The sequence below is a fragment of the Daphnia magna genome, linkage group LG1 (assembly GCF_020631705.1).
Source record: "Daphnia magna isolate NIES linkage group LG1, ASM2063170v1.1, whole genome shotgun sequence".
Taxonomy (NCBI): domain Eukaryota; kingdom Metazoa; phylum Arthropoda; class Branchiopoda; order Diplostraca; family Daphniidae; genus Daphnia; species Daphnia magna.
In genome coordinates, this window is record NC_059182.1 from 124,899 (window position 1) to 146,250 (window position 21,352).

At 39.9% G+C, this 21,352-nt stretch overlaps 2 protein-coding genes and 1 long non-coding RNA gene across 13 annotated transcripts; all 3 read left to right on the forward strand.

Annotated features, from left to right (window-relative positions):
- The first annotated feature begins 532 nt into the window (after window positions 1-532).
- Window positions 533-5,922, forward strand: LOC116922132 (carnitine O-palmitoyltransferase 1, liver isoform). Of its 3 annotated transcripts, XM_032928564.2 has the most exons (16): window positions 533-549; window positions 626-851; window positions 1,196-1,286; window positions 1,358-1,420; window positions 1,481-1,617; window positions 1,682-1,958; window positions 2,029-2,150; window positions 2,213-2,819; window positions 2,889-2,996; window positions 3,061-3,086; window positions 3,672-3,740; window positions 4,301-4,415; window positions 4,573-4,707; window positions 4,776-4,910; window positions 4,995-5,354; window positions 5,556-5,922. In XM_032928564.2, exons 3-16 carry the CDS (start codon window positions 1,209-1,211, stop codon window positions 5,622-5,624), a joined length of 2,301 nt encoding a protein of 766 aa, XP_032784455.2. In that variant the 5' UTR covers window positions 533-549; window positions 626-851; window positions 1,196-1,208; the 3' UTR covers window positions 5,625-5,922. The 3 variants fall into 3 exon arrangements, with proteins under 3 accessions (XP_032784455.2, XP_032784458.2, XP_045030678.1); XM_032928567.2 differs by lacking the exon at window positions 3,672-3,740 and adding an exon at window positions 3,255-3,320 and having other exon boundaries at window positions 542-851; XM_045174743.1 differs by having other exon boundaries at window positions 542-851.
- Window positions 5,923-11,999: 6,077 nt separating this feature from the next.
- Window positions 12,000-17,244, forward strand: LOC116922114. Its single transcript, XM_032928541.2, has 7 exons — window positions 12,000-13,369; window positions 13,449-13,563; window positions 14,301-15,113; window positions 15,189-15,519; window positions 15,577-15,802; window positions 15,867-16,124; window positions 16,203-17,244. The coding sequence occupies exons 1-7, from the start codon at window positions 12,270-12,272 to the stop codon at window positions 16,732-16,734; spliced, it is 3,375 nt and encodes a 1,124-aa protein (XP_032784432.2). The 5' UTR covers window positions 12,000-12,269; the 3' UTR covers window positions 16,735-17,244.
- A 645-nt stretch (window positions 17,245-17,889) lies between these two features.
- Window positions 17,890-21,255, forward strand: LOC116922095. Of its 9 annotated transcripts, none has more exons than XR_004393883.2 (11): window positions 17,890-18,022; window positions 18,633-18,784; window positions 18,867-18,946; window positions 19,012-19,190; window positions 19,252-19,637; window positions 19,702-19,858; window positions 19,943-20,090; window positions 20,162-20,323; window positions 20,379-20,482; window positions 20,545-20,903; window positions 20,987-21,255. It is a non-coding gene; the product is annotated as an uncharacterized LOC116922095 (long non-coding RNA). The 9 variants fall into 9 exon arrangements; XR_004393888.2 differs by having other exon boundaries at window positions 19,252-19,494; window positions 19,545-19,637; window positions 19,943-20,323; XR_004393889.2 differs by having other exon boundaries at window positions 19,252-19,494; window positions 19,562-19,637; window positions 19,943-20,323.
- The last annotated feature ends 97 nt before the right edge of the window (window positions 21,256-21,352 follow it).

Genomic DNA, 21,352 nt, shown 5'->3' on the forward strand with positions numbered 1-21,352 from the left:
CAGAAAAACAGCACATTTCCTTCCTGGGTTCATCGGAAGGATACGAAAGACATCGTAGGAACTTTCGATAATTCGTTATTTGGCGAACAAACCAGAAATAATATAGTTGCGATAAAAATGCCCATGGGTATAACAACCGGAAATTTGACTTTATGAAATGAAAGAAAAAGTGAAATGAGACCTTGTTTGAATGCAAAGAAAAAGACGGACAAACACTTTCTCTTTTCCGGAAAAAGGAAAAAAATTCCACAAGCCAGGGATTTCTCGCTAAAACTTTCGGTATGCAAATACGACCCAAACAACTAAACCCAACGATCTGTCGTATCATCTTTATCGCTCACGTGTTTCCCCCACATTCTTTTTCTTGATAACATAAAACTAAAACTACATATTTTTAACGCTGTTATATAGGCCTCTTAAAATTTTAATCGATAAGCAAATAGAAGATGTTAATGATCCAGGATGATTTGGCAACCTTGATTGATGAACATGTAAAATAGGTCACACCAAAAGAAAAAATTTCTCACTCTCCCGGACATTCAACTCGTGGTGAAAAAAAAAAAAATCCTAAACATACGCACGTTCACTTCCCATTTCAGCATCTAACCTGCTTTTCTCTTCCAAGAGACCAAGACGAGCCCCCAAAGCCCCGTTAGACTACACACACACGCGAGGCACAGAGAGAGAGATTGCCTAAGCAAGTTTTCTATCCATTCGCTTTACGAAAGGCGAATCGTCTGCCAGCTGCAGTCGCACACACACCCGAAAACTCGTTTTACTTGGTGCCCTACATTTTTTTGTGTGTTTTACCAAAGAACTCTTATTAAACGAGCTACATACGTTTCTATTAGGTAATATGAACCGATCTTTTTTAACTTTTTTCTAAATATACCATCAGTTCTTTCATGGAAGTTAATAAGTGTTGCAGTAATTACTAGTTGGATCAAACTGTTACAGTTGACTAATAGCCAAATTCACTTTAGCAACTAGCTCGTTGTAAACAAAGTTTTTTTTTGCTTGAACATTCAACCCCCTGTTTTATATTTACCTATTTGGTTGTTTTCTAAAGCTTTTCGTAGTCTTTTTAATCCTTATATTTATTCCATTTTGATTTGTGCATTACTATTGTTTTGTACAGCGAAACAATACTATTTCAGGTTATGTTGCTTTCATAAATTGTGGTATTTTTCAATAGATTATCCTGAAAGATGGCTGAGGGACATCAAGCTGTGGCCTTCTCGTTTGCCATTACCCATGAGGGTTTAGATGTTAACTTTGATTTTGAGGTACCACATTGAAATGATGTTGCCATTTGGTTGCACGGTTGTTTAAAAACTTGTGTGGATTTCCCATACAGGTTATTAGACTTATTGCCAGAAGTGCTGTACGCTCTTGGAGGAAGAGGAGCACACGCTTTCAGGTACTGGAATTCAGAGTCTCTGCTGGTGTTTCCTTTCTAACATTTTGCTTGATGTTACAGACAAGCCTCAAGTCGAGCTTTTTCCCAGGTTCTCTGCGCTCCTTGGTTTTAACAGAGGCAGTTTTTATTGGTGCAGAGAAATCTGGATATGATGTGACATTTGGGCTAACGGATAAGCTTATAGTCCACTTTCCCAAGTATATACCATACCTTATATTTAGATTTGTGTAATTGTACTTTCATTTCCCTCGCACGGAACAGGAATTCTGTTGAATATCGGGTGCTATGTTCGGCTATTCTCGGGCTAGCTGGTTGGACGGGAGTCATCTTTTCACTGAGGGAACTGATGCGACTTCTGCTCAAATATCACGGATGGTTGTACGAGGAAAGAGGAGCTGGTAGACAGGTCAGTCTGCCGACTCGAGCCTGGTTGCTTGCTATGCAGCCATTCTTCCGTCTATTCAAGCCCCAACTGTACTCGTTTCAAGGTACTTTGCCTACTCTGCCCGTTCCAGCACTCTCCTCCACTCGCGAAAAGGTTTGTGCAATAAATAAAAAAACAGAGAAAGGTAAAGGATTGTTGACGTTTCCCTTTTTTTACATTGAAGTATTTGAGAAGTGTCCGTCCGCTGCTAGACGACGCCCAGTATGCTCGCATGGAAAAGCTTTCGCTGGAATTTATTAATGGCATTGGTCGAAAATTGCAGCGCTACCTTTACCTGAAGCGAATGTAATTACGCCAATTATGTTTTTTTGTTAAAAGAATTTAGTAAAATTTGCAACTTAAATCAGGTGGTCAACTAATTACGTTTCCGATTGGTGGGAAGAATACGTTTACCTTCGTGGTCGCTCTCCGATCATGGTCAACTCTAATTTCTACGGAATAGACACCCTTTTCAAGCATCCAACCAGAAACCAGGCGGCTCGCGCTGCCAACATTATCTACGAAGCTCTACTGTTCCGTCGTGCCATTGAGAGATCGGAATTGGAACCCATCATGGTCCAAGGGACAGTGCCTCTCTGCTCTGCACAGTACGAACGCGTTTTCAACACGACCCGAGCCCCGGGGATTGAAACGGATCGTATCATCCACCTGGACGATTCGACTCACATCGCCGTTTACTGCCACGGCAAATATTTCAAGGTCCCACTGTATGTAAAGGGACGTCTACTTCGTCCTTGCGAGCTGGAAATTTCGATACAGAAGGTTATCGACGATGACTCGGCCGTCCAGCCGGGCGAGGAGAAATTAGCTGCCCTTACCGCCGGTGACCGTGTCCCGTGGGCTAAATGTCGCCAAGAATATTTCAGCAAAGGAATAAACAAAGTTTCGCTAGCTGTCATTGAAGGTGCCGCTTTTGTGGTGGCACTAGACGAAGAAGATTTTAATTTCGATCCGGTATTTACGATTACAACTTTCCTTGTTCGTTCGTAATAATAAACTGACTTTGTTTTTGGTTGTTGTTAGGTTGATCACACTCAGTTGGACAGATACGGTGAGAGATTGCTTTATGGAAAGGGTTACGACCGCTGGTTTGACAAGTCATTCACGTTGGTGATTGGCAAAAATGGACGCGTGAGTTTTCTCTTTACCAGATATTTGATTTGACAGTTTTTTTATTTCTCTCCTTTGATTGTAGGTCGGATTCAATGCGGAACACTCCTGGTAAGTAACAAAAAAACCAATTAACATTTCTGGTTTTTCTTTTTTGGTCTTTTATCAAACGTCTGACGGAATGCGGGAAAGAAGTGGGAAGGGTTTGGGAGGTAAATAACAATGGACATTGTATAATAACATCAATTTGAAAAACACTACCCTCCCCTGATGTCCCAGGGCCGACGCTGCAGTTTTAGCGCACATGTGGGAATTCGTCCTGGCAGAAGACGTACTTATCCCTCGGTAAAGATATTGTTCCATTCCCTCCAATCGAAAAAAAAATAGTAATAATTTATTTTAGAAAATGCTCTCCATTTCCTTTTTTTAAAATGCACTTTTTTCAGCCCTTTTCTCTTTGCTCTGCACTTCTGTCAAAAGCTTCGCGTTGATTTTTCGCTCATTTTTTTTCTTTCTCGAATTATTTTTGGACCACGAACGTAAACCGAAGGTGCCGGGTATTTCTAGTTTTCTTTTTTCTTTTGAAAATTCTATTAATTTTCTTTTATTATTACCTTTTCTCTGTCTTTTGTTTTTCTTGTTTTTTTATTTGTTGCCGTCTGTGTGTGTTTGTCCGTTCGTCCGTTGCGTTTACAGGGCGGACGCGCCCGTTATGGGCCATCTTTGGGAGCATTGCTTGTTCACCACTGAAACGGCGTACACCGGGTAAGGTCACCGTTTTCTTCTCCTGAACAAAACAAAAGGAATAAGTAAAAAAAGAAAAGGTTTTTTTTTAATTGTATTGTGTTCCTTTTAGAGAATTTGTTTAAAAATTTTTTTATTTATGTCTTTTGTTTGCATTTGAATGTTTCGTCGAAAACGACTGAACTAAAAGGAGCACACTGTTATTTCCAAAAATTTCTTTTGGGGGGGGGGAGAATGACATTTCGATGCATTTGAGAGGGAAACGAAACCGGTTTTGAATTTTGATGAATTTTCTCTTTCTTTTTTAGTTTGAAGTAGTTTGTGCATGTTTCCTTTTATTTTCAAACACTCCTGCACGCATTCCATTTTGCACGTTCAATTTTTTCCTATTCAACATTTCTCGTTTTGCATGCAGCTTCATGTTGCATTTTCTTTTAGATTTTTCCGCCTTTTATTTTGTGTTTGTGTCGCATGCGCTCGCTTCCAATTTTCGCATCCTAAAGCATTCCTTAAATATCTGATTCCTTCAAAAACCAATTCATTTTTGAACTCGCTATTAACAGTGTTATTGTGGTGTCTAGATACAAGGAGGATGGCCATTGCAAGGGAGTCCCGGAATGCATTCCTCCTACACCAATCCGCCTCAGGTGGGAAATGCCTCAGGCGTGCATCGACAAGATCGAATCCAGTTATCAGGTCCGTAAAAATTTTTTATCTTGCACGTAATTGTTTTATTTATTTTTTTTTTTGTTTTTTTCGTGGTTCTGAGGAATTCTATTGTCAAAAGAAAAAAAAGAAGAAATATTTCAAGTAAAAATGTTTGGATTTTGTATCCTTCAATAACGAAAAACAGGTGGCCTTGGCGCTTCTGAACGACGTCGATTTGCGTCTATTGGCCCATTCAGCTTTCGGCAAGGGCCTCATGAAAAAATGCCGCATCAGTCCGGACGCCTTCATCCAAATGGCTCTCCAATTGGCCTATTATCGGGTAGGTTTATAGAGTCGTTTTTCATTTAAAACGGAAAGAAAAGAACAACAACAAAAATTTCGAAACAGGACGCTGGCAAGTTTAGTTTGACGTACGAAGCGAGTATGACTCGTTTGTTCCGTGAAGGCCGGACGGAAACTGTCCGTCCGTGTACGATCGAGTCGAGCCAGTGGGTCAAGGCGATGATCGATGAATCCATCAGCGTAAGTTGAACAACCTTGGGATACCTTCATTTGGACTCTCGCCCCGTTTCATTTAGGTTTTTTTTTTCTTTCTCTTTATTGTAGAAAGAGGAACGCATTCGTTTGTTGCGATTGGCTTGCGTTCAACATCAACGAGGCTATCAGGACGCCATGTGCGGCAAAGGAATTGATCGTCACTTGTTTTGCCTCTACGTCGTCTCCAAATATCTCGAAGTGGATTCGCCCTTCCTCAAGGAGGTTCTCAGTGAGCCATGGCGATTGTCGACGTCGCAGACGCCTCACGGTCAGACGTCAAAATTAGATCTGGCCAAACATCCCGATTGCATCTCAGCTGGAGGCGGATTCGGCCCTGTGGCTGATGACGGTTACGGTGTCTCTTACATTATTGCCGGAGAGAACTTGATTTTCTTCCACATTTCATCCAAGCGATCCTCGCCCGAGACGGTGAGTCTTTTCCTTATTTTTGCATTCATAGGAGTAGAGTGGGAGAACCAACTAACTCAAGACACGACATGCCTGATTTGAATTCCTTTTTTCCTTCATGATGAAACATTTTTTTGTGTGCGTGTGTCCTACATCAAAATTGTAATCGTTTGTGTTTTCCTTTTTATTTTTTTTTTCGCTTCGGGTGGATTTCGGGTGAAGGATTCGAACCGGTTTGCCCAGCAAATCACCAATGCCCTGGCTGACATTAAGGAATTGTTTGGCCTGTGAAAGAGAAACCAGAAGCCAATGCAGAACACGCAAACAAACGGACCCGTGTGAATCCGCAGTAGAATTTTATCATCCGCCTTTACTTTTTATTTTTTAATGTCCCAAAAAGTTTTAGGTGACGTAAAAGAACATAAAAAAAGAAGAATTTTGAATGAAAGGAAAGCCAATCCATCAAAAAGATGATGAAAAATGTTCTTATTCAGGAGAGACAGCAATGCAATTCTTTTTAGATCATTAGTATTAAAGGTTTATCAGTTTTAAACACATAATGGTAATAATACAAATTAAACTAATCAAATTTTGATTATTTTCCAGCCTTTTTTTTTCCTCGTTGTCCGTGAATCAGTTTTTCTTTCACCTCTTTCTCAATTGACCCAAATTTGGTAAACGTGTGGGTTCTGGGGAAGGGGGGAGGGGGGAGGCGACATTTGAGAAAACAATTTTTCTTGCATTTTTTTGTCTAGGTTGTTTTGTTTGTTTCGTGACTCTTTTTTTTTATTCTTTTATTTAGAAAATCATGTAACCAATCTTCATCTCTCGTCGCCCAAAAAACCTGACGAGTAGGTTGCAAGTGATATCTCTTTTTCTCACAGCTGCGCGCACCTGGCCGTCTCGCAAAAAACGCCTTATTGAAACGCTTTCCCTTTCGTTTTTTCCAGTTGCCCTTTTACGAATGAGCAACATCGTCGCCTGACGTATAATGGACAACGGAATGTGGTAGCTCCAACAAGTTGTTTCCAATGAACTCTGTAGTTTGAGTGTTTTGAATTATTTGTTTTTCTTTGAAGGATTTCCTATTATTTGATGCAAAGTAAGAATTTGTGAAACGGCTGAGCGCAAGATTGATTCGATGACGTGTGTGGGAAAAATTGCACACATTTTTTTGGGGAAAAGGATTTATTTTAGTTATTTTTTGAATCAGTAGTGGTATTTTATCTGGTGCTGTGTATTGCTCGAGGCCAGTTTTCTCCTTTCCCTGTTTTGCAAGTGTTGACTTTTTTAAATTTCTTGTTTCAAATTCTAGATTTTTTTTTCTCACTAAATTCCCTTTTTTTGAGTTGACGTGGGGTGTGGTTCGCATACGGTAACAGAAAAGTGAAACCAACTTGTTTCATGACAACCAAATTTTAAAAGGAATTTCCCCGTTCCTCATTCAATTATGGGTGAGAGTGTTTTTGAATTGGATACGAATAGAGTGTCATGTCCGTTAACGACATGGTCACGCTTAGACATTGACTTGGCAAGAAGAAAAATGTCAGAAAAGTATGGGCAAGATTTTCCTATATATGCCCTATATTTCACTGACTCGATGTGTTTTTTGTTCGATGCAACCAGGCTTTGTTCCAATTAGTTTTTGAGTTTTGTCGACAATTTTTTTTTATTTCACTTTGGCACATTCCAAAATGTAAGTAAAATATCGTGAAATTATACGGTCGACCATGTAAAACTACATGTCAACACTGTCTTGTCAAGTGGCGTTGAATAGTCAAACAAGTGAGTGCTACAACGCGAGAAGTATTTTTGCTCGTCTTCCCTACTTTTGAGTCTCAGTCCAATTCTTTCTTTTGCATCGATCAGTGAACAATATGACGTCATTTTCGTAAGGTCGAATCATGGCACACAAAAAACACAGTTGATTATTCGTACGGCTAAAATGTTGATGGATACGTCAAAACGATTATCAGAAGAAATCTCTCTCTTTATGGGGTAGATTGGAAAATATTGCAATTAGAAATCGTTCCAATGACGACAGCGAAAAGCACTGAACATTTATTTAAAAGAAAAGTCGGCTAATAATGTACGCATATGCATTATGAAATAACTACTTATCATCTAGAGAGAGAAAAGAGAAAGAAATGGATCGTATCTATCTGCAACCTTGAACAATGATCCAACGCACGAACAACACACGCGGTCTGTTTTTCGCGAAATTTAATCTCGTCGTGAGTTCACCAACAATGAGTCAAATCTGATGCAAACAAACTCAAATGCTTCATCAAAAATAGTTTTTGGCTCAGGAATTGGTGTGTGTTCATTTGGATTGATCACGTGACATTTTTCTCTAAAAATAGCGTGGAAATTCATAGACTTTTTCTTATCGAGAATCCTGTGCCAAAAATTTTCAATTCGGGGAGAAGGAACGTGAAAATGCAAATAAAAAATTGACACATGTCGGGATGACTGTAATTATCTACGGAGGGAAAAAAAACGCGCTTTTTTTGCTTAATGGGGTGTGACCGGTTGATGGAAAAGTGTGTCAATGTTGATGTATCGAATGTTTTGCAATACCTACACGATCTACTCAATTGGCGATTATCAATATGATATTTTCCTAATCGATCACATAAGTTTAGATTGCGCGGCAACATGGCGGGAAAAAAAGATGGTGACGAATATCTGAAAAAAAAACCCCGAGTCTAGAAAAACTGTGAACCGCAAAACATGGACTGATTAAAGGTTTTATTAGTAACCACACAATGTGGCCGTGAATTCTTGGTTTTTCTTCCAACGCGCAATAACAAACGGAAGTCATGCTATTTTATGTTATGGATCCGTGATCCTTTCCAACTGTCTGGTGTGTTTAAATGAAGTGCAGCGGGTTGTGCAAGAGACTGAGAGCAAAGAAGAAACCTGTATTCCCCCCGTTTTACGTAACACATGTAAAAACAAGACCTTGTTTCTCTTCCGTTGACAAAATCGCATCTTGCACGTTTGTGATATCGCACAAAAAAAGGGTGTTGCGACCATCTTATTTTATGGATCGAACGTTCCTTTCTCGCCCGCAACGTGGCAAACATTTAATTATCGATATTTATGTGACTGAAAGCAAAACCCGATCCAATGGATTTCGATACTGGAACTGACTTTATATGGATTTTTCTGACTAAAAACCTTTGTTGCGATCGGTTGATACAAAAGTGGTTTGTTGAGATATCTAAACGAAGCAAAAGTGGTCGGCTAGCCGCCACATTAAAAAAAAAAAATGACAAGATAGATTTTCTCTTTTGTTACGGTTATCCTATAGATCGTTGTAGGAACACTTTTACCAATTGGACAATGGCCTTGATCCGTTCAACATGTCTGTCTCTGCATCGAGTTTCACTAAAAATCTGCTGATTTCGGGTGCATGGTAAGTTCAGTTCTTTTTTGCAACATACACTTCTTTTTCTTCACCCTTTTGTTTCTCTTTTTCATCATTGATTATCATTACATCGTGTTTTGAAACATTCTCAGTTTTGTCAAACTGGGTTCCACTTACCACATTAGTCGTTCAGGAAGGTGGTGGCTTTAGTGGCCCATTGGATCAACTTGGCACGAGGACCACACAGATGAAGTTAATTCCTTTGATTGGATTAAGCAATACCGCTGCCGCACATGCAATGGTAAAACAATATCTCTTACGTATCAGATAACCATTCGACCTTGCTCCATATTTGCGTATAGCTGACGCCCTTTGTAAGTTCAGTAAGGATATTTTTGATGCTGTATTTCCCCCATCAGCCCTGTACATTAGATGACCACCCTCTCGCTTACGAGGTCGATCGTATTAGATGTAGAGCCATTCATCTTAGTCAAAAATTTTTGAATACTAAAATTTACTCTCCATTTTTAGATTGTGCGGAAATCACGACGACAAGAAGGGCCTTTTGTTCTATTCCACGAAACAAAGAAGGTAAAAAAATTTTTGACCCAGCCTCCCCAAAAAAGAGACTTCAATGTTATCGTAAATTTTTCTCTTTCTCGGATGACCTTATATGTATATTTTAGTCGAAGAAACGATTGACTAACCCATACATAAATAAGGCGTGCTTCCTATTACATAAACACAATCGACAGCACTCGTTTGGCTATACGTCGTTGCAACGTTCCCATTTCAAATAATATTTGAAATACCCTGAAGGAATTCAGTAAACGTGGGCAGCTATTGATGAATTCGTCATTGTTGCTATCGTTTTCATTGAATTCTGCACCACTGGTTTCATCGTTAATTCGGTTAACTGAGACGATAGCGTCTTATAATTAATGCAAAGACCTTAAAACGTGTTTCGTTGAGCCATTCGTGTGTTGAGGCGTAGCTGCTGTAAATGGGTAAATGCGTCGGAATAATGCATCACGCAAAATCTTGAATAATCATTTCACCAATAACAAAAGATAGCAGAAAGTAACTAATCTACAAGGGGGCAGATAAGAAAATGAGAGGGTGGACGTAGCCCGTTTAACAGGTATGTGTGTATCTCTGGAGGCGATTGGAACAAATTGAAACAGCAGCCGCATTAATTGATCCCAAATGGAATCAAGGGTGAAATGAAATCTAGTTTACTTAGGCTGCACGTGATAGGCGCCTACATTTTAGACTTGTTTGCATAAACAATTATAAAGTTACATTACAGAGACAGAAACATTAGGATAGGGCCAAGGACTCGAGCTTGACCAAATTCCACAAATTATGAGGCGGCTGCAACAGGGAAATAGCCCATTGCAAATATCCTGTATAGATTTTGTTTTTCCAGTTCGTAAATTTCTATTACGTAGGTATATAAAGTTCTATATAGTACTTATATGGTTATTAAAAAGTGATATGGCCAGTGTAATCACGACATAGATCAAGGCCATTCAGCACTTTTATAGGCTAAATACTGGTATATTGTTTTTCGAAAAAAAGCGGGGATAATGAGGCGCTTATCGGGTCTAATAGGTCCGACCTGGTCATGCATTCTTCTATAGACTATGTGATTGCAAACCGGTCTTTTCTAATGCCACGATGCAATGTCTAAGTAGCCAAGGATAGATGCATTATTTATAATAGCATAGGTTAAATCGCGTGCCTGTCATCAACTTTTTGTTTGTCTAATAAAACAGACCGGAATAGGCCGCAGACGAACGAGCCGCCTGACCGTGACCACGCAACGCTACACGACGTACCCAAAATGCATTAATGCTATGCACCACATTAACGACCGATAGACATTTTTCAATTTCTTTAATCATGTAGCTGTAATTCAGAACTTTCACTAAAATTTATGGTTCCATTATCAGAAATTGAATTTTGTGGTCGTAATGCAACAATTGTAAGCAAATGTTTGTTGGATGTGGTACAATCCTTGATGGCTGAGCATACATTGTCAACCAACTGCAACTTTGTATAGACGTGATGGACTCGATCGTGGTCGCGATCACCAAGGCATGACGAAGCGGTCCATTTAACTACGCATACTAATTAATATGTCCTTAATAATTATAGTTGCACGGGAATGCATCAAGTTTAAAAACAGGAGAGAAAAAATCTAGAGGCTACGAGACTCTCTAGGACACGTCCTATCATTGGTTGAGTCAACGGCAACAGCAAACATTGGAGGAAATATTTGTTTTTCCTATTGACCTGGATTACTTAGAATTACAGATTCCTTCTGTTTTTATTTATTATTGTTATTAAATGCTGCAAACTTGAAATGTGAACATTACACTAGCAATAAAAAACTATCACTTTCTAAATCGAAATGGCGAATTTTTTAAATCAAATCAACAAAATCAGCATCAACAAGATAAGGAATAACGCTAATAAGGTTGCCAATGCAACGTTGCTTTAATTACGTTGTTTGAACATGTTGGGTTTCGATGGAAAGTCAATAAGCATTTATTGTGCGTGTCTCAAGGTTATCACCGATTTGAATATGGAACGGAATCAGCTGTCTTCACCTGTTTTTTTGTTTCTATTTGGGAACAGCAGCAGTAGCGGAAGGAAAAACCCGGTATGCTTTGATTGATGCATTTGTTTTTTAAAATGGCTTCATTGATTCGTGCCGAAAAGAAATAGGATATCGCCCAAGAAAATTTTTTTATTCCGTCATTTTTAAACAATTCCTGCATTGTGTATGACAAAACGGTCGTTTAATATTTCTAATCCATTGTCAACGGTGTTGGGTCTTCCTCGATGACGAACGTTCGTACCCAACAGAGGTAGAGTGAGTACAACCTAGACCTACTTTAGAGACCCATCATTTTTACCTGGAAATTTTTACGAAAGCAGAAAATCATAAACTTCCGTTATTACGACGACCAAAACCACGAAACCTTATACAGAGCACATCAGACGATGTTTTATTGTGCTATGTGTGGTGATTTTTCAAGGTGAAACAACGCCGGCCTACAAGAAAAATGGTGCAAAGAAAGAGGAAAATGAGAAAGTTTCGTGCCTGTTCTCTCTCTCTAGTGGCAAAACCATGGATTTGTTGTTTTCGTTTCAAGACAAGCAACTTACACGGAGAGAAAGACACGAAAAGTGAACACACACGACCGCTCTAGAACTGGATTGGCCTGTGTGGCATTGACTCTCGATTGTTGGACTACAGTAGATTTTATATAATATGAGGACCGGAAAGTACCGCTTCAAGTCCAGTAGATCGCCATCTTTTCACTGGATCGCGTGTGTCTATCCAGCACTCTGCAGTGTGGTTCCAAGTGTAATTCGAAGACAACCTAAAAAGTGGTTCCTCAGCCCACAACGAACACGTTCATCGAGTGGCATGTGTCCCTTAGCCGACAGCAATCATTGGCATTTATTAAAGAACAAACGACTGAAAGATTCACTATTGATTCAACCAATTCGTGCATCGAATGTCCTAAGCCAAAGTCACATGCCTAAACATGAATGAAGAGCTGCTGCCGTGCGAGGTGGCAATCAGTGTCGTCGCCAATCAAGAATCTGCCAACAATATCGTGCTGCCACCGCCATCAGCGTCCACTGATCGAAAGGGATCTTTGACCAAAAAATTGAGTAACATTAGCGACAATTTCAATTCCCTTATTAATAGTGCTGTTGGAGCTGCTATCGTCTCTTCATCGGCACATTCATCGTCAATTATCCCATCGAGACGATCGAGTTTAGTCGGTCGTAGTCGCAAGAAATCACGTCGGTTGACGTTAACTCAAGTTTGCTCTGAAGAATCACCCATCAGTCATCAATACTCTTGTGGTGTTAATAATCGTCCCCAATTGCCCGTTCCAGTTGACAGCAATTACAGTGAACATCGACCTCTGCAATCAGTTTCGTCGGTTGACGACTATGATCATCCTACCGTCTCCAGGACGGCAAGTTTGATTTCGTTTTCATCAGTTAGCAGCAACTCGTCGTCTGCCGTCTCATCCATGTCGTCGTCCAGTTCTTCGTCACCCAAATCTTTCTCTCAAAGGTCGTCCACTTCGTCGCCACGATCATCGATTTCTTCGACGTCGACTCATCCCGAGCGAAAAATCAATCGCATTTTTTCCATTTTGCATTCGATGCAACAAACTTTTCTGCAAGCGCAGCCATTCGCAGCAGCAGCAGCAGCAGCAGCAGCACAACAAAATGGACAACAAGCACAACAGCCTCCATCGCCCCAACAGGAGCCGCAATTCATTGTCATGGTACCACCGCGATCGACGTCCGTCACCACCGTCCATTCGGACGCGTGCAAAAGCAGCAACGGCAGCGTGAGACCGCAACGTTTGCACCAGCCGTCACGCCAACACATTTACGGAATGGGACGAAGCCAAGATTCGTTGGTTTTGGCCGGTCCTGGGTCCGTCAACAGCCATCCCAATCACATGACCACGACCATCGATCGCAATCGGCGATTCGGATCGGCCAACAGCTGGACAGGTTCTCAATGCTCGGGATTCACGTGCACCACCGTGACCACCAGCACCGAAGCCACTTTGTCGGCTCCTTTGGTGCACGCCATGCCATACCACAAGGACGGATGGTACGCTGTCGGGGCAAAACATTTTTTTGGTTTTCTTTTTGCACGGGTCTAATTCGTAATTGTTTGTTTTGTGCAATAGGACGTCGCTATTCATCGCAGGTAGTTCCACTTACGCCCAATTGTTAATTGTCGTCTGCATTGTGGCTGCACTGTCGGAGGTGGTTACTCACAACGTCCCATTTCTCTACTTCGAGGTAATTTTTTGTTTGTTTGGCACTTGATGACGTGTCAGAAAATTATTTAAAACTCAATTTAGATATTAACTTTCTCCTAATATTATAAATTGGCTTCTTTCTATCAACGCCAACTAACAAATAGATCAAACCGTTTAATGACGTCATGATTCGTGTGCACCCGCAGAATATCTAAAACATTGAGGGAACGAAAAACAGAAACAAAAAGTTCAAAACCACTGGCCCACATGCATAATCGCTTAGAAATCTTTGTTCGTTTACCTATGTACGGTTGCTTGAGCCACGAAGTCGTCCATTTTGCCTGAAACGAGTTCATCATTTTGGCCAGGCTAGCAGGATCTTAGAAAGTGAAAATATCCACCCTATTGCCTCTGGGCACTCGTAATGGCTTATTAAATATTCGCAAAATTCGTCGAATCACCACTGTCGACATGTTGATCTTTGTCGCTCTTTAATGGTAGGGTCGTATAAAAATTTCATAAACAGGAAAACAAGGGGAACAAAAAAAGTTATCCAGTCACGTTTCTAATATTATTTACTTTCGCATTGCCTCACATGGAGATTATCACATTTGTGCGTGTCGGCACTATTAGAGTGGGCTGAAATGATCCAGTTTCGATTTCGTTTCAAATTTCCAAGAAATGTTTACGAAACGATTTTTTTGTCAGACACGATTCGTAAATGCATTTCTCGAATTATGTTTTTTTTGTTTTTTTAAATCTCCTTTACTCCTGTAGGGATTTTTCACATACTTGTACACGGTGTCGATCCTATTCTTCCTCTACGTTTTCGGCTATTTGTTACGCTCGAAAAGGAGAAAGGAGGAAAAGAGACGATTACGTAAATTGAGTAAATTAAGACGAGCTCAAATGGCAACCAATTCGTCGTCTGCTGAACACGAGAAAGACCTTCAAGGCTCTTACCGCAGTAGCAGAAGTGCTTCGATCGCCATGGAAACAGAAGCCATTGCCAGTACATCGACCCTCAATCGTTTCATTACTGGGATCAGGAGCCAAAGGAGGAGGTTCAGTCGAACGGGTGACGGTGTTAACAATTTAGCATTAGAAATTGGCAATGAAAACAGTAACAGTCTCAGTAATCATGAGTCATTCAAATCACCGAATCTGCCTGGACCGAGTAAAAACCTGCAATGGACACCGTCGACGGTCGGTTTCAATTTGGTTGACGAGTCGCCAAGTGAAATCGTATCGTACGCTATGAACAGCGACAATGTCGTCATCGCCAGCAGTGAAACCGGTCGAAGTGGCATTCACCACCATCACAGCGGCAGCAGCATGAATGGCACAAGCAGCAGCAAGATCAAGAAACTGAAAGTTTCAGACAATGAACACAGCCATGGCAGTTTTTTTCTGAGAGCTGGTGCAGTAGCTTTCGGATTGGGCACCATGATTTATGACGGGCTGGAATTTGGGGCTTTTCTCGAAGTACCGAGGGATTCACCTTGTTTCGCTTTACTGCGAGGAATCAATCCAGTCCTACATGCCGCGTTTGTGTTCCTTCAAATGTATTTCATCTTTATTTCGGCCAGGGTATTTCCATTTTTTTTCACACATTTATCTCTGCCTTCGACTCAAACACGTTTTCGTTTTTCCGACAAAATATAGCTCAACATTCACAAATTCAAAGCAATCGCCCGTTTTGGATTAATGCATTGTCTGGCAACCAATGTGTGTGTGTGGATTCGGACGTTGGTCCGAGAATCGCTCAAGGAAATCAATCATCATTACGACCATCATCCGAATGATGCCGAAAAACTGCACATGACCCAACAACAACATGTGGCCTCATCCAGTGCTGCCGCTGTGGCAGCAGCGGCACAACAACAAGCGTCGGCTGCTGCAGCTGATACACAAGCATTTCTCCATCACGTGGCAGAAGTTGTTGCTGCGGCCGTCGGTAGCGAAGAAGATGGAAGTGCATCAGTTTACGAATTTGGTAAATATTGAATTATGTCATAGAAAAACATTTACATTAATAACATTCCATTGCTAGTCAACGATACTCTGGCTGAAGCGCTCAGCGCTGCTATCGAAGTCAAGAGCAAGGAAAAACCAAATTTATGGGAATTGACGGGTAATGTTTCGTGTGGGCGCAACATTTTCTTGGGCGAACTCATTATGAAAGCGGCCCCATTTCTCTATCCCTTCTTGATTGAGTATTCTCTCATTGGTGCTGGAGTCCTCTACGTCATTTGGGCCAACATAGGACTCAACCCAAAGTATTAAATTTGTTAAAAGAAAGTGACCAGGTTCCTCTTTAATGAAAATGTTGTGTAATATCAGGTACAAGACAGAGGAGAATGACAATGAGAATTCAACCTGGAACAGCAAATCTCGTCAATTGAGAGTTGACTGTGTTGGAGCTTCAAAGGGTCTATTTATGGGCCTGTTTGTTTTGACAGCTGCGCTTCTCTGTCTTATCCTCTTCTTTATATTTGCACCCCAACGGCAATTTCATCGTTTAGGACTATTTTTGGCTGATTCGGCTCACTTGTCGTTACTTGTGTTCTCACTCTGTGCCATGGCCATTGGCTCCTACAGGTCATTTTTCGAATAATGCTACAATTTTTTTTTTAGCCTATTCGTTTAATTCATCGTTTCATTTGAAAAAAAATGTAGAGCCCGACATCTTCATTTCCATTCCGAACATATGGAAGAGCTGGGCAGCATTTTACTCCGCGTCTCTGCCCTGGGTATTTTTGCGTACTCCGTCTTTTCCATGATTGCTGGGGCATTTGCCAATCAAGAGACGGACGAGCCGCCCGTTTTGGTCTTCATCAACGGCCTCCTATCAGTAGTTGAAGTAACTATGCAGATGCTCTTCATTTCGGATATGTCTAGACGACGAGTCAACACAGTCGAACAGGATCGAGAGAAACCGGGCAGACAGGCCGTTACTTTCTTGTTGATCACCAACTTAACTTTGTGGCTGGTCTACACTTTTGAAATGCAAAAAGTCGAGGCCAATCCAGTTCAGCTCAACTTTTACGGTTTCTTGCCTTGGGCTATCGTCCAACGCATCACGCTACCACTTTGCATTTTTTACCGATTCCATTCGGCCATGGTCTACGCGGAAATTTGGAAAAACTCGTACCGATACCATGGGCCTTCCTTTGAGGAAGCCATGCCACAGCAGTATATTATATCTTGAGGGAATTATCTTTTTTCTTTATGTTGTCATTTTCACTTTAAAAAAATATATTTTCGCCGGATTTTTCTTATTGAAGATGCAGAAGCCAACATATTTAAACTATCGCCAAATACTGTCTTTGGGGTGAATTTTTTTATGCAAAGTTGAATACTTACGCCAACGGTCTATATTCAACATTGCTATACACACTATCATTAAAAACATGGTTTTATAGTTATCGGGTAGGATGACCTGTGTATAAAAATGGAACGACAGAGGACAGATGCATCTGTTACCTAGGTGCTTGAATGTTTCGAACTAGAACCCCTGTATAATACTTCAATATCCGTGACAAAAACTTTTATCGTCAGACAATGCCGGATTACCCCAATTTCGATTCAGTAAATAACTTATTAATAGAAATCTAACATCTCTCTCGATACACCGAGAAAGGTAATAACTGGAGGTTATGGTTTCTTGATTTGTGACGTGAATTTAAAATGTGCATAATACAACAACGTCATGAAAAGATCTGTTTATCTTTTTTATTCATTTATTTGTATGTATATTATTCACGAAAACGTTGAACAAAGTCGGGATTGAGTGAAACGATACAAAATGTTGTGCTCAAATCACTTCTCATTCATATCTTTTACTCAGAAAATACATGGATAATGGAAGAATTAATCCCATATTCGAAATAAGCGTTAAATTTTGATTATTACTGATAAGTTTCATCGAATTCCCAGAGATAAAATTTTTTGCGGATTTTAACAAAAGTAGGAAGGCTATACCCTTCCCACTTTTTCATTTTTGGCAAAAATCTAGATATGGCTAAAAATAAATGATTCCGAAGCACAATTTAACGCTGATTACGAAAATCAACTTCGTTTTTACACGGGCTTTATAGTTTTTGAGTTATTCGAATTCGAAATGGTTGCGCTAAAAACCACTTTGATATCGTTTAATTCAAAAACTGCGTAACTTACAGACGCACCATATAACCCCAAATTACCATCTAAATTTTCAGCACCCCAGGAAGAACCATAAATTTCTTTTTGTTGTAAATAATCCTCAACAAACAACGATACCAATAGGAGAAATTAGAATTACTATCGATTTTAATTATTCTTTTATTGTTTTTTTATCGATTTCCACTTTTCCCATAAACAAGCAGACGAATTTGTGAGAGGTAGACTTATCGATAGATTCGAGACGTGTTAAGCGGAGTTCACTGCGTTATCTTTTTAACATTCTTTTGGCTACTCGTTAATTGATACAGAATGATGAAGGTTGATTTTCTACACTGGTACAGTACAGTATATTTGCAGGAAAAATCTATTGCACCGTGGAGTCCACGGCGCTCTAGTGTATTAGTGCTATTGACCGTGGATCCACGGCACCCATGTCAAAATATGCTATTGCGCCGTGGATACCAGGTAGCGCGGTCTGCCCTGCTATACCTTCTTCAGTTTTTGGTTTTTTTCGTTACCTAGTTATTGGCCTGATTATATATTTCGTGGTGTTAATGGCGTCCTTGTTTCTTTGATGGTTGAAATTTTCCTGCTGTCTTGCTGACAATCTGTTTTTGTAAAGATGGAATTGGACACCGATACTTTATCACAAAACCAATAAGTTGTTTACGTTTACGATCAGATTTCTTACATGTTGGATTAATAAATTTGTCCTTTTTCAGTATCACTATCCATAAACGTCATTGCGCTTCAATGGCTAGTTAATACAAACATTTGTGTCCCCCCGTATAGCTGTTTTGGCCTGGATCCACGGTCAAAACCAAGTGCTTGGCGCCGTGGATCCCGGTGCAATAGCACTATATGACACTAGAGGGCCGTGGACTCCGGTGCAATAGGCGCAACCATATTTGCATGTTATTTCTTTCAGTTTTTATTTGCTGTCAGACTATTTTCATATCTTTAGGGGTAGTTCCTATCCGCAGTCCTACAGTGGGCAAAAATAGGCAGTAGAAAAAATCTGATCATCATGCTGATCTGCACAGTGCAGATATTTTCCTGCTTTTTGAAAGAAGGAACATAGGATGTCTTGGTGCCAAGTAAGTGTCATTAGAATAATTTTAAAAAGATGTTTAAGGTATTGGAAAAATGTTTAATCATGTTAATAAAATGACTTTTTAGGTATTCTTAAATTAGCTGGAAAAACCTAAAGTTGGAGGATGCTACAGTTGTTTCTCATTTGAAGTTTTGTGAAACAAATGGTAAATTGGTAAAATGAAACAACACATGACCTATTGCTTTAGATCAATTGTTTTCACAAGTGGAGATTTATTCCACAATCTTTAGCTTTCCAGGAAGACACCCATCCACAAAGCCATGGGCGATGGATGACATGAAATTATAATTGATTAAGAAAAATACTTACTGAGATCGAAAGCAAAAATTTTATTATTGTAAGCTGCACATTGTGTTGAAAAAAAGCAAAATCGGGTATTTGAAAAGAAGGTACTTAAATTAACATAGATATTCATGTGGAAAATGTGTAAAAGTATCTTTCTTGAAATAGTTAACAGGCAACATGATTTAATACTTCATAAATGGCAGATCCTTTCATTCACTAAGTCTTGGTGGGAACACACAGTGGCCCAGAATTGTTTACCTTTTGTGCACATTCTGCGTTGGCTTTTATTCAACCAAGTAATTAATAATCACTTTTGTGTATTTCCTAAAGAGGAGGATTTCCAGCAGCTGCTTGCTTCATTTGAATCCAGTTGACAGTCACATTTACCAGCTGTTCCTAGTTTAATGGGTAGCTACTGTTTAGTATGAGTATTAACATTTAGCTTCATCTGATTTAAGTGAAAGAAATATTAAAGGAAAAATGACTCTTTGGAAACAACCATATACCAATTCTTTACACCCAACAATAAAACAAAAGAAGAGCTTATCATGGTATATTAGACAATAAATATAGCACAGTATAATGAGAAGACTTTTACGCTCTGCTTTTCCTCAGGTGCTGTAATAGTATCGCTTACCTGAAGAATGTTAGCTGCATTAATAATTATGCACAGAAAAAACGGTTGGTCGCAATTCCAAACGTCAAATGTACAGATTTCCGGTTGGACGAGCGGGTCATGAAGAAAATGAAAGAATATTCGCTGTATTACATGGTAAGAAGAATACATCCTCAACGTCACTTCTGTGCTGCAGAAAAATCAGCAAATCTACATCCTGATTTTCTGCCGTTTCATCAGTCACTCCAATTCATTCGACAACAGGACAACAGCATCATTCTTCATTCGGACTGTTCCTGATTGTCTTGAAGATGTATTGCTATTGCTCGTCATGCCCAATGAGAAATTTTACAGGACTGCGTTGCAAATTGGTATCAGCTCTACAAAAGTATAGCAAAAATGTCATTTTTATTTTTTGAATATAAAATTACGTTACCTCCCTGCTTCATTGGACAACAGATTTAGATCACATGTCTACTGTGAAAACGATCATGTGTCTGTTACAGAATATGGCTCTCTCCGTTCGCGACATTAGACCTCCTCATTGTGTCATTCTGATGCAGAGCTCCTGAAATGAAGTTGAACGTTTTGAACAATCTCAGACCAAAGCTGAAGTTCTAGGTCTGTCGGTTTTTTCTGCCTGTAAACCCATGATTATTTATTGTGTTGTTTGCAGAGGTATTAGGGAAGTGGTTGCTTTTTGGTTAGTTTCTTCGCCGTCAGATGCATCAACCGGAATAGTGTTCCTCCTCTCGTCACTCCCTCGACGTCATTGCTCACGTAATTTATTAACATTGTCATTCGTAAAACGTTATACTATCTTAATCTTCAATTTTTATTAGAAAAATGTGGTGCATTTTTCTTATCTTGATGTTATATCAACTCGCAAAGACAAATCGGAAGACGGTACTCTTTTCCTGGACAAAAAAGAATGGAAATTTAATACATTAGCAAGTAATCCGCAGCCAAATAGATCAAACGCAAGAGATATCCCGCCTCGTCCGGCAACTTACCATCCAGCAACGCATCCATCAACAGAGTGTTGAAGAGGAAACAAATTGTCTACATGCCGACTCGACGATTTCCATGCAAGATGGAATGTTAAAATCCAAGGAGATCTGGTGAGCAGGATGCAACGGACTATGTCATGTCAAACCATTAGCTGAATACAATGAAAACTATCAGTTCTCCAGAACGAGAGGTAAGGAAGTATTGCACGAATTTTATTGAATACGTATTCATAGGCAATCGTTTATATATTGATTCATGTTTCGTTTCCTTTAGGCCTACATAGGTAATAATCATACTGAATCAAAAGAGGTACCTAATTGAACGAGATTTTATAACGATAACGACGAAGTGCATGTGGAAATTCTAACAGAAAACGCTACCTGCAGGGTACCTTTACTTGCTGATTCATCCCGAAGATAAAATATATAAAATTTTATAAATTAAATTGCATATCTGGGCTCCCTTCTTTTCTGTGGCCCCGTTTCCCCTTGACTTGTGATAAGCCCGTAGGGGGTCATGCCCCTACTGTGATCAGCAGCAAAGGTTGTGAGTGCGCTGTCCGGAAAGGGGACGTGGGGGTCCTCAAGTTCTGTGATATCATTGGAGGGCGAAGAGGCTACCCACAAATCCGAATTAACG

Bases quoted from the DNA above. Each gene is read 5' to 3' on its own strand.
- LOC116922132 (XM_032928564.2), top strand. From the start codon at position 1,209: ATGGCTGAGGGACATCAAGCTGTGGCCTTCTCGTTTGCCATTACCCAT. The intron at 2,820-2,888 runs GTATTTACGATT...GGTTGTTGTTAG, and splicing joins AAGATTTTAATTTCGATCCG to GTTGATCACACTCAGTTGGA. The intron at 4,708-4,775 runs GTAGGTTTATAG...ATTTCGAAACAG, and splicing joins TCCAATTGGCCTATTATCGG to GACGCTGGCAAGTTTAGTTT.
- LOC116922114 (XM_032928541.2), top strand. From the start codon at position 12,270: ATGAATGAAGAGCTGCTGCCGTGCGAGGTGGCAATCAGTGTCGTCGCC. The intron at 15,114-15,188 runs GTATTTCCATTT...GACAAAATATAG, and splicing joins TCATCTTTATTTCGGCCAGG to CTCAACATTCACAAATTCAA. The intron at 15,803-15,866 runs GTATTAAATTTG...GTGTAATATCAG, and splicing joins AACATAGGACTCAACCCAAA to GTACAAGACAGAGGAGAATG.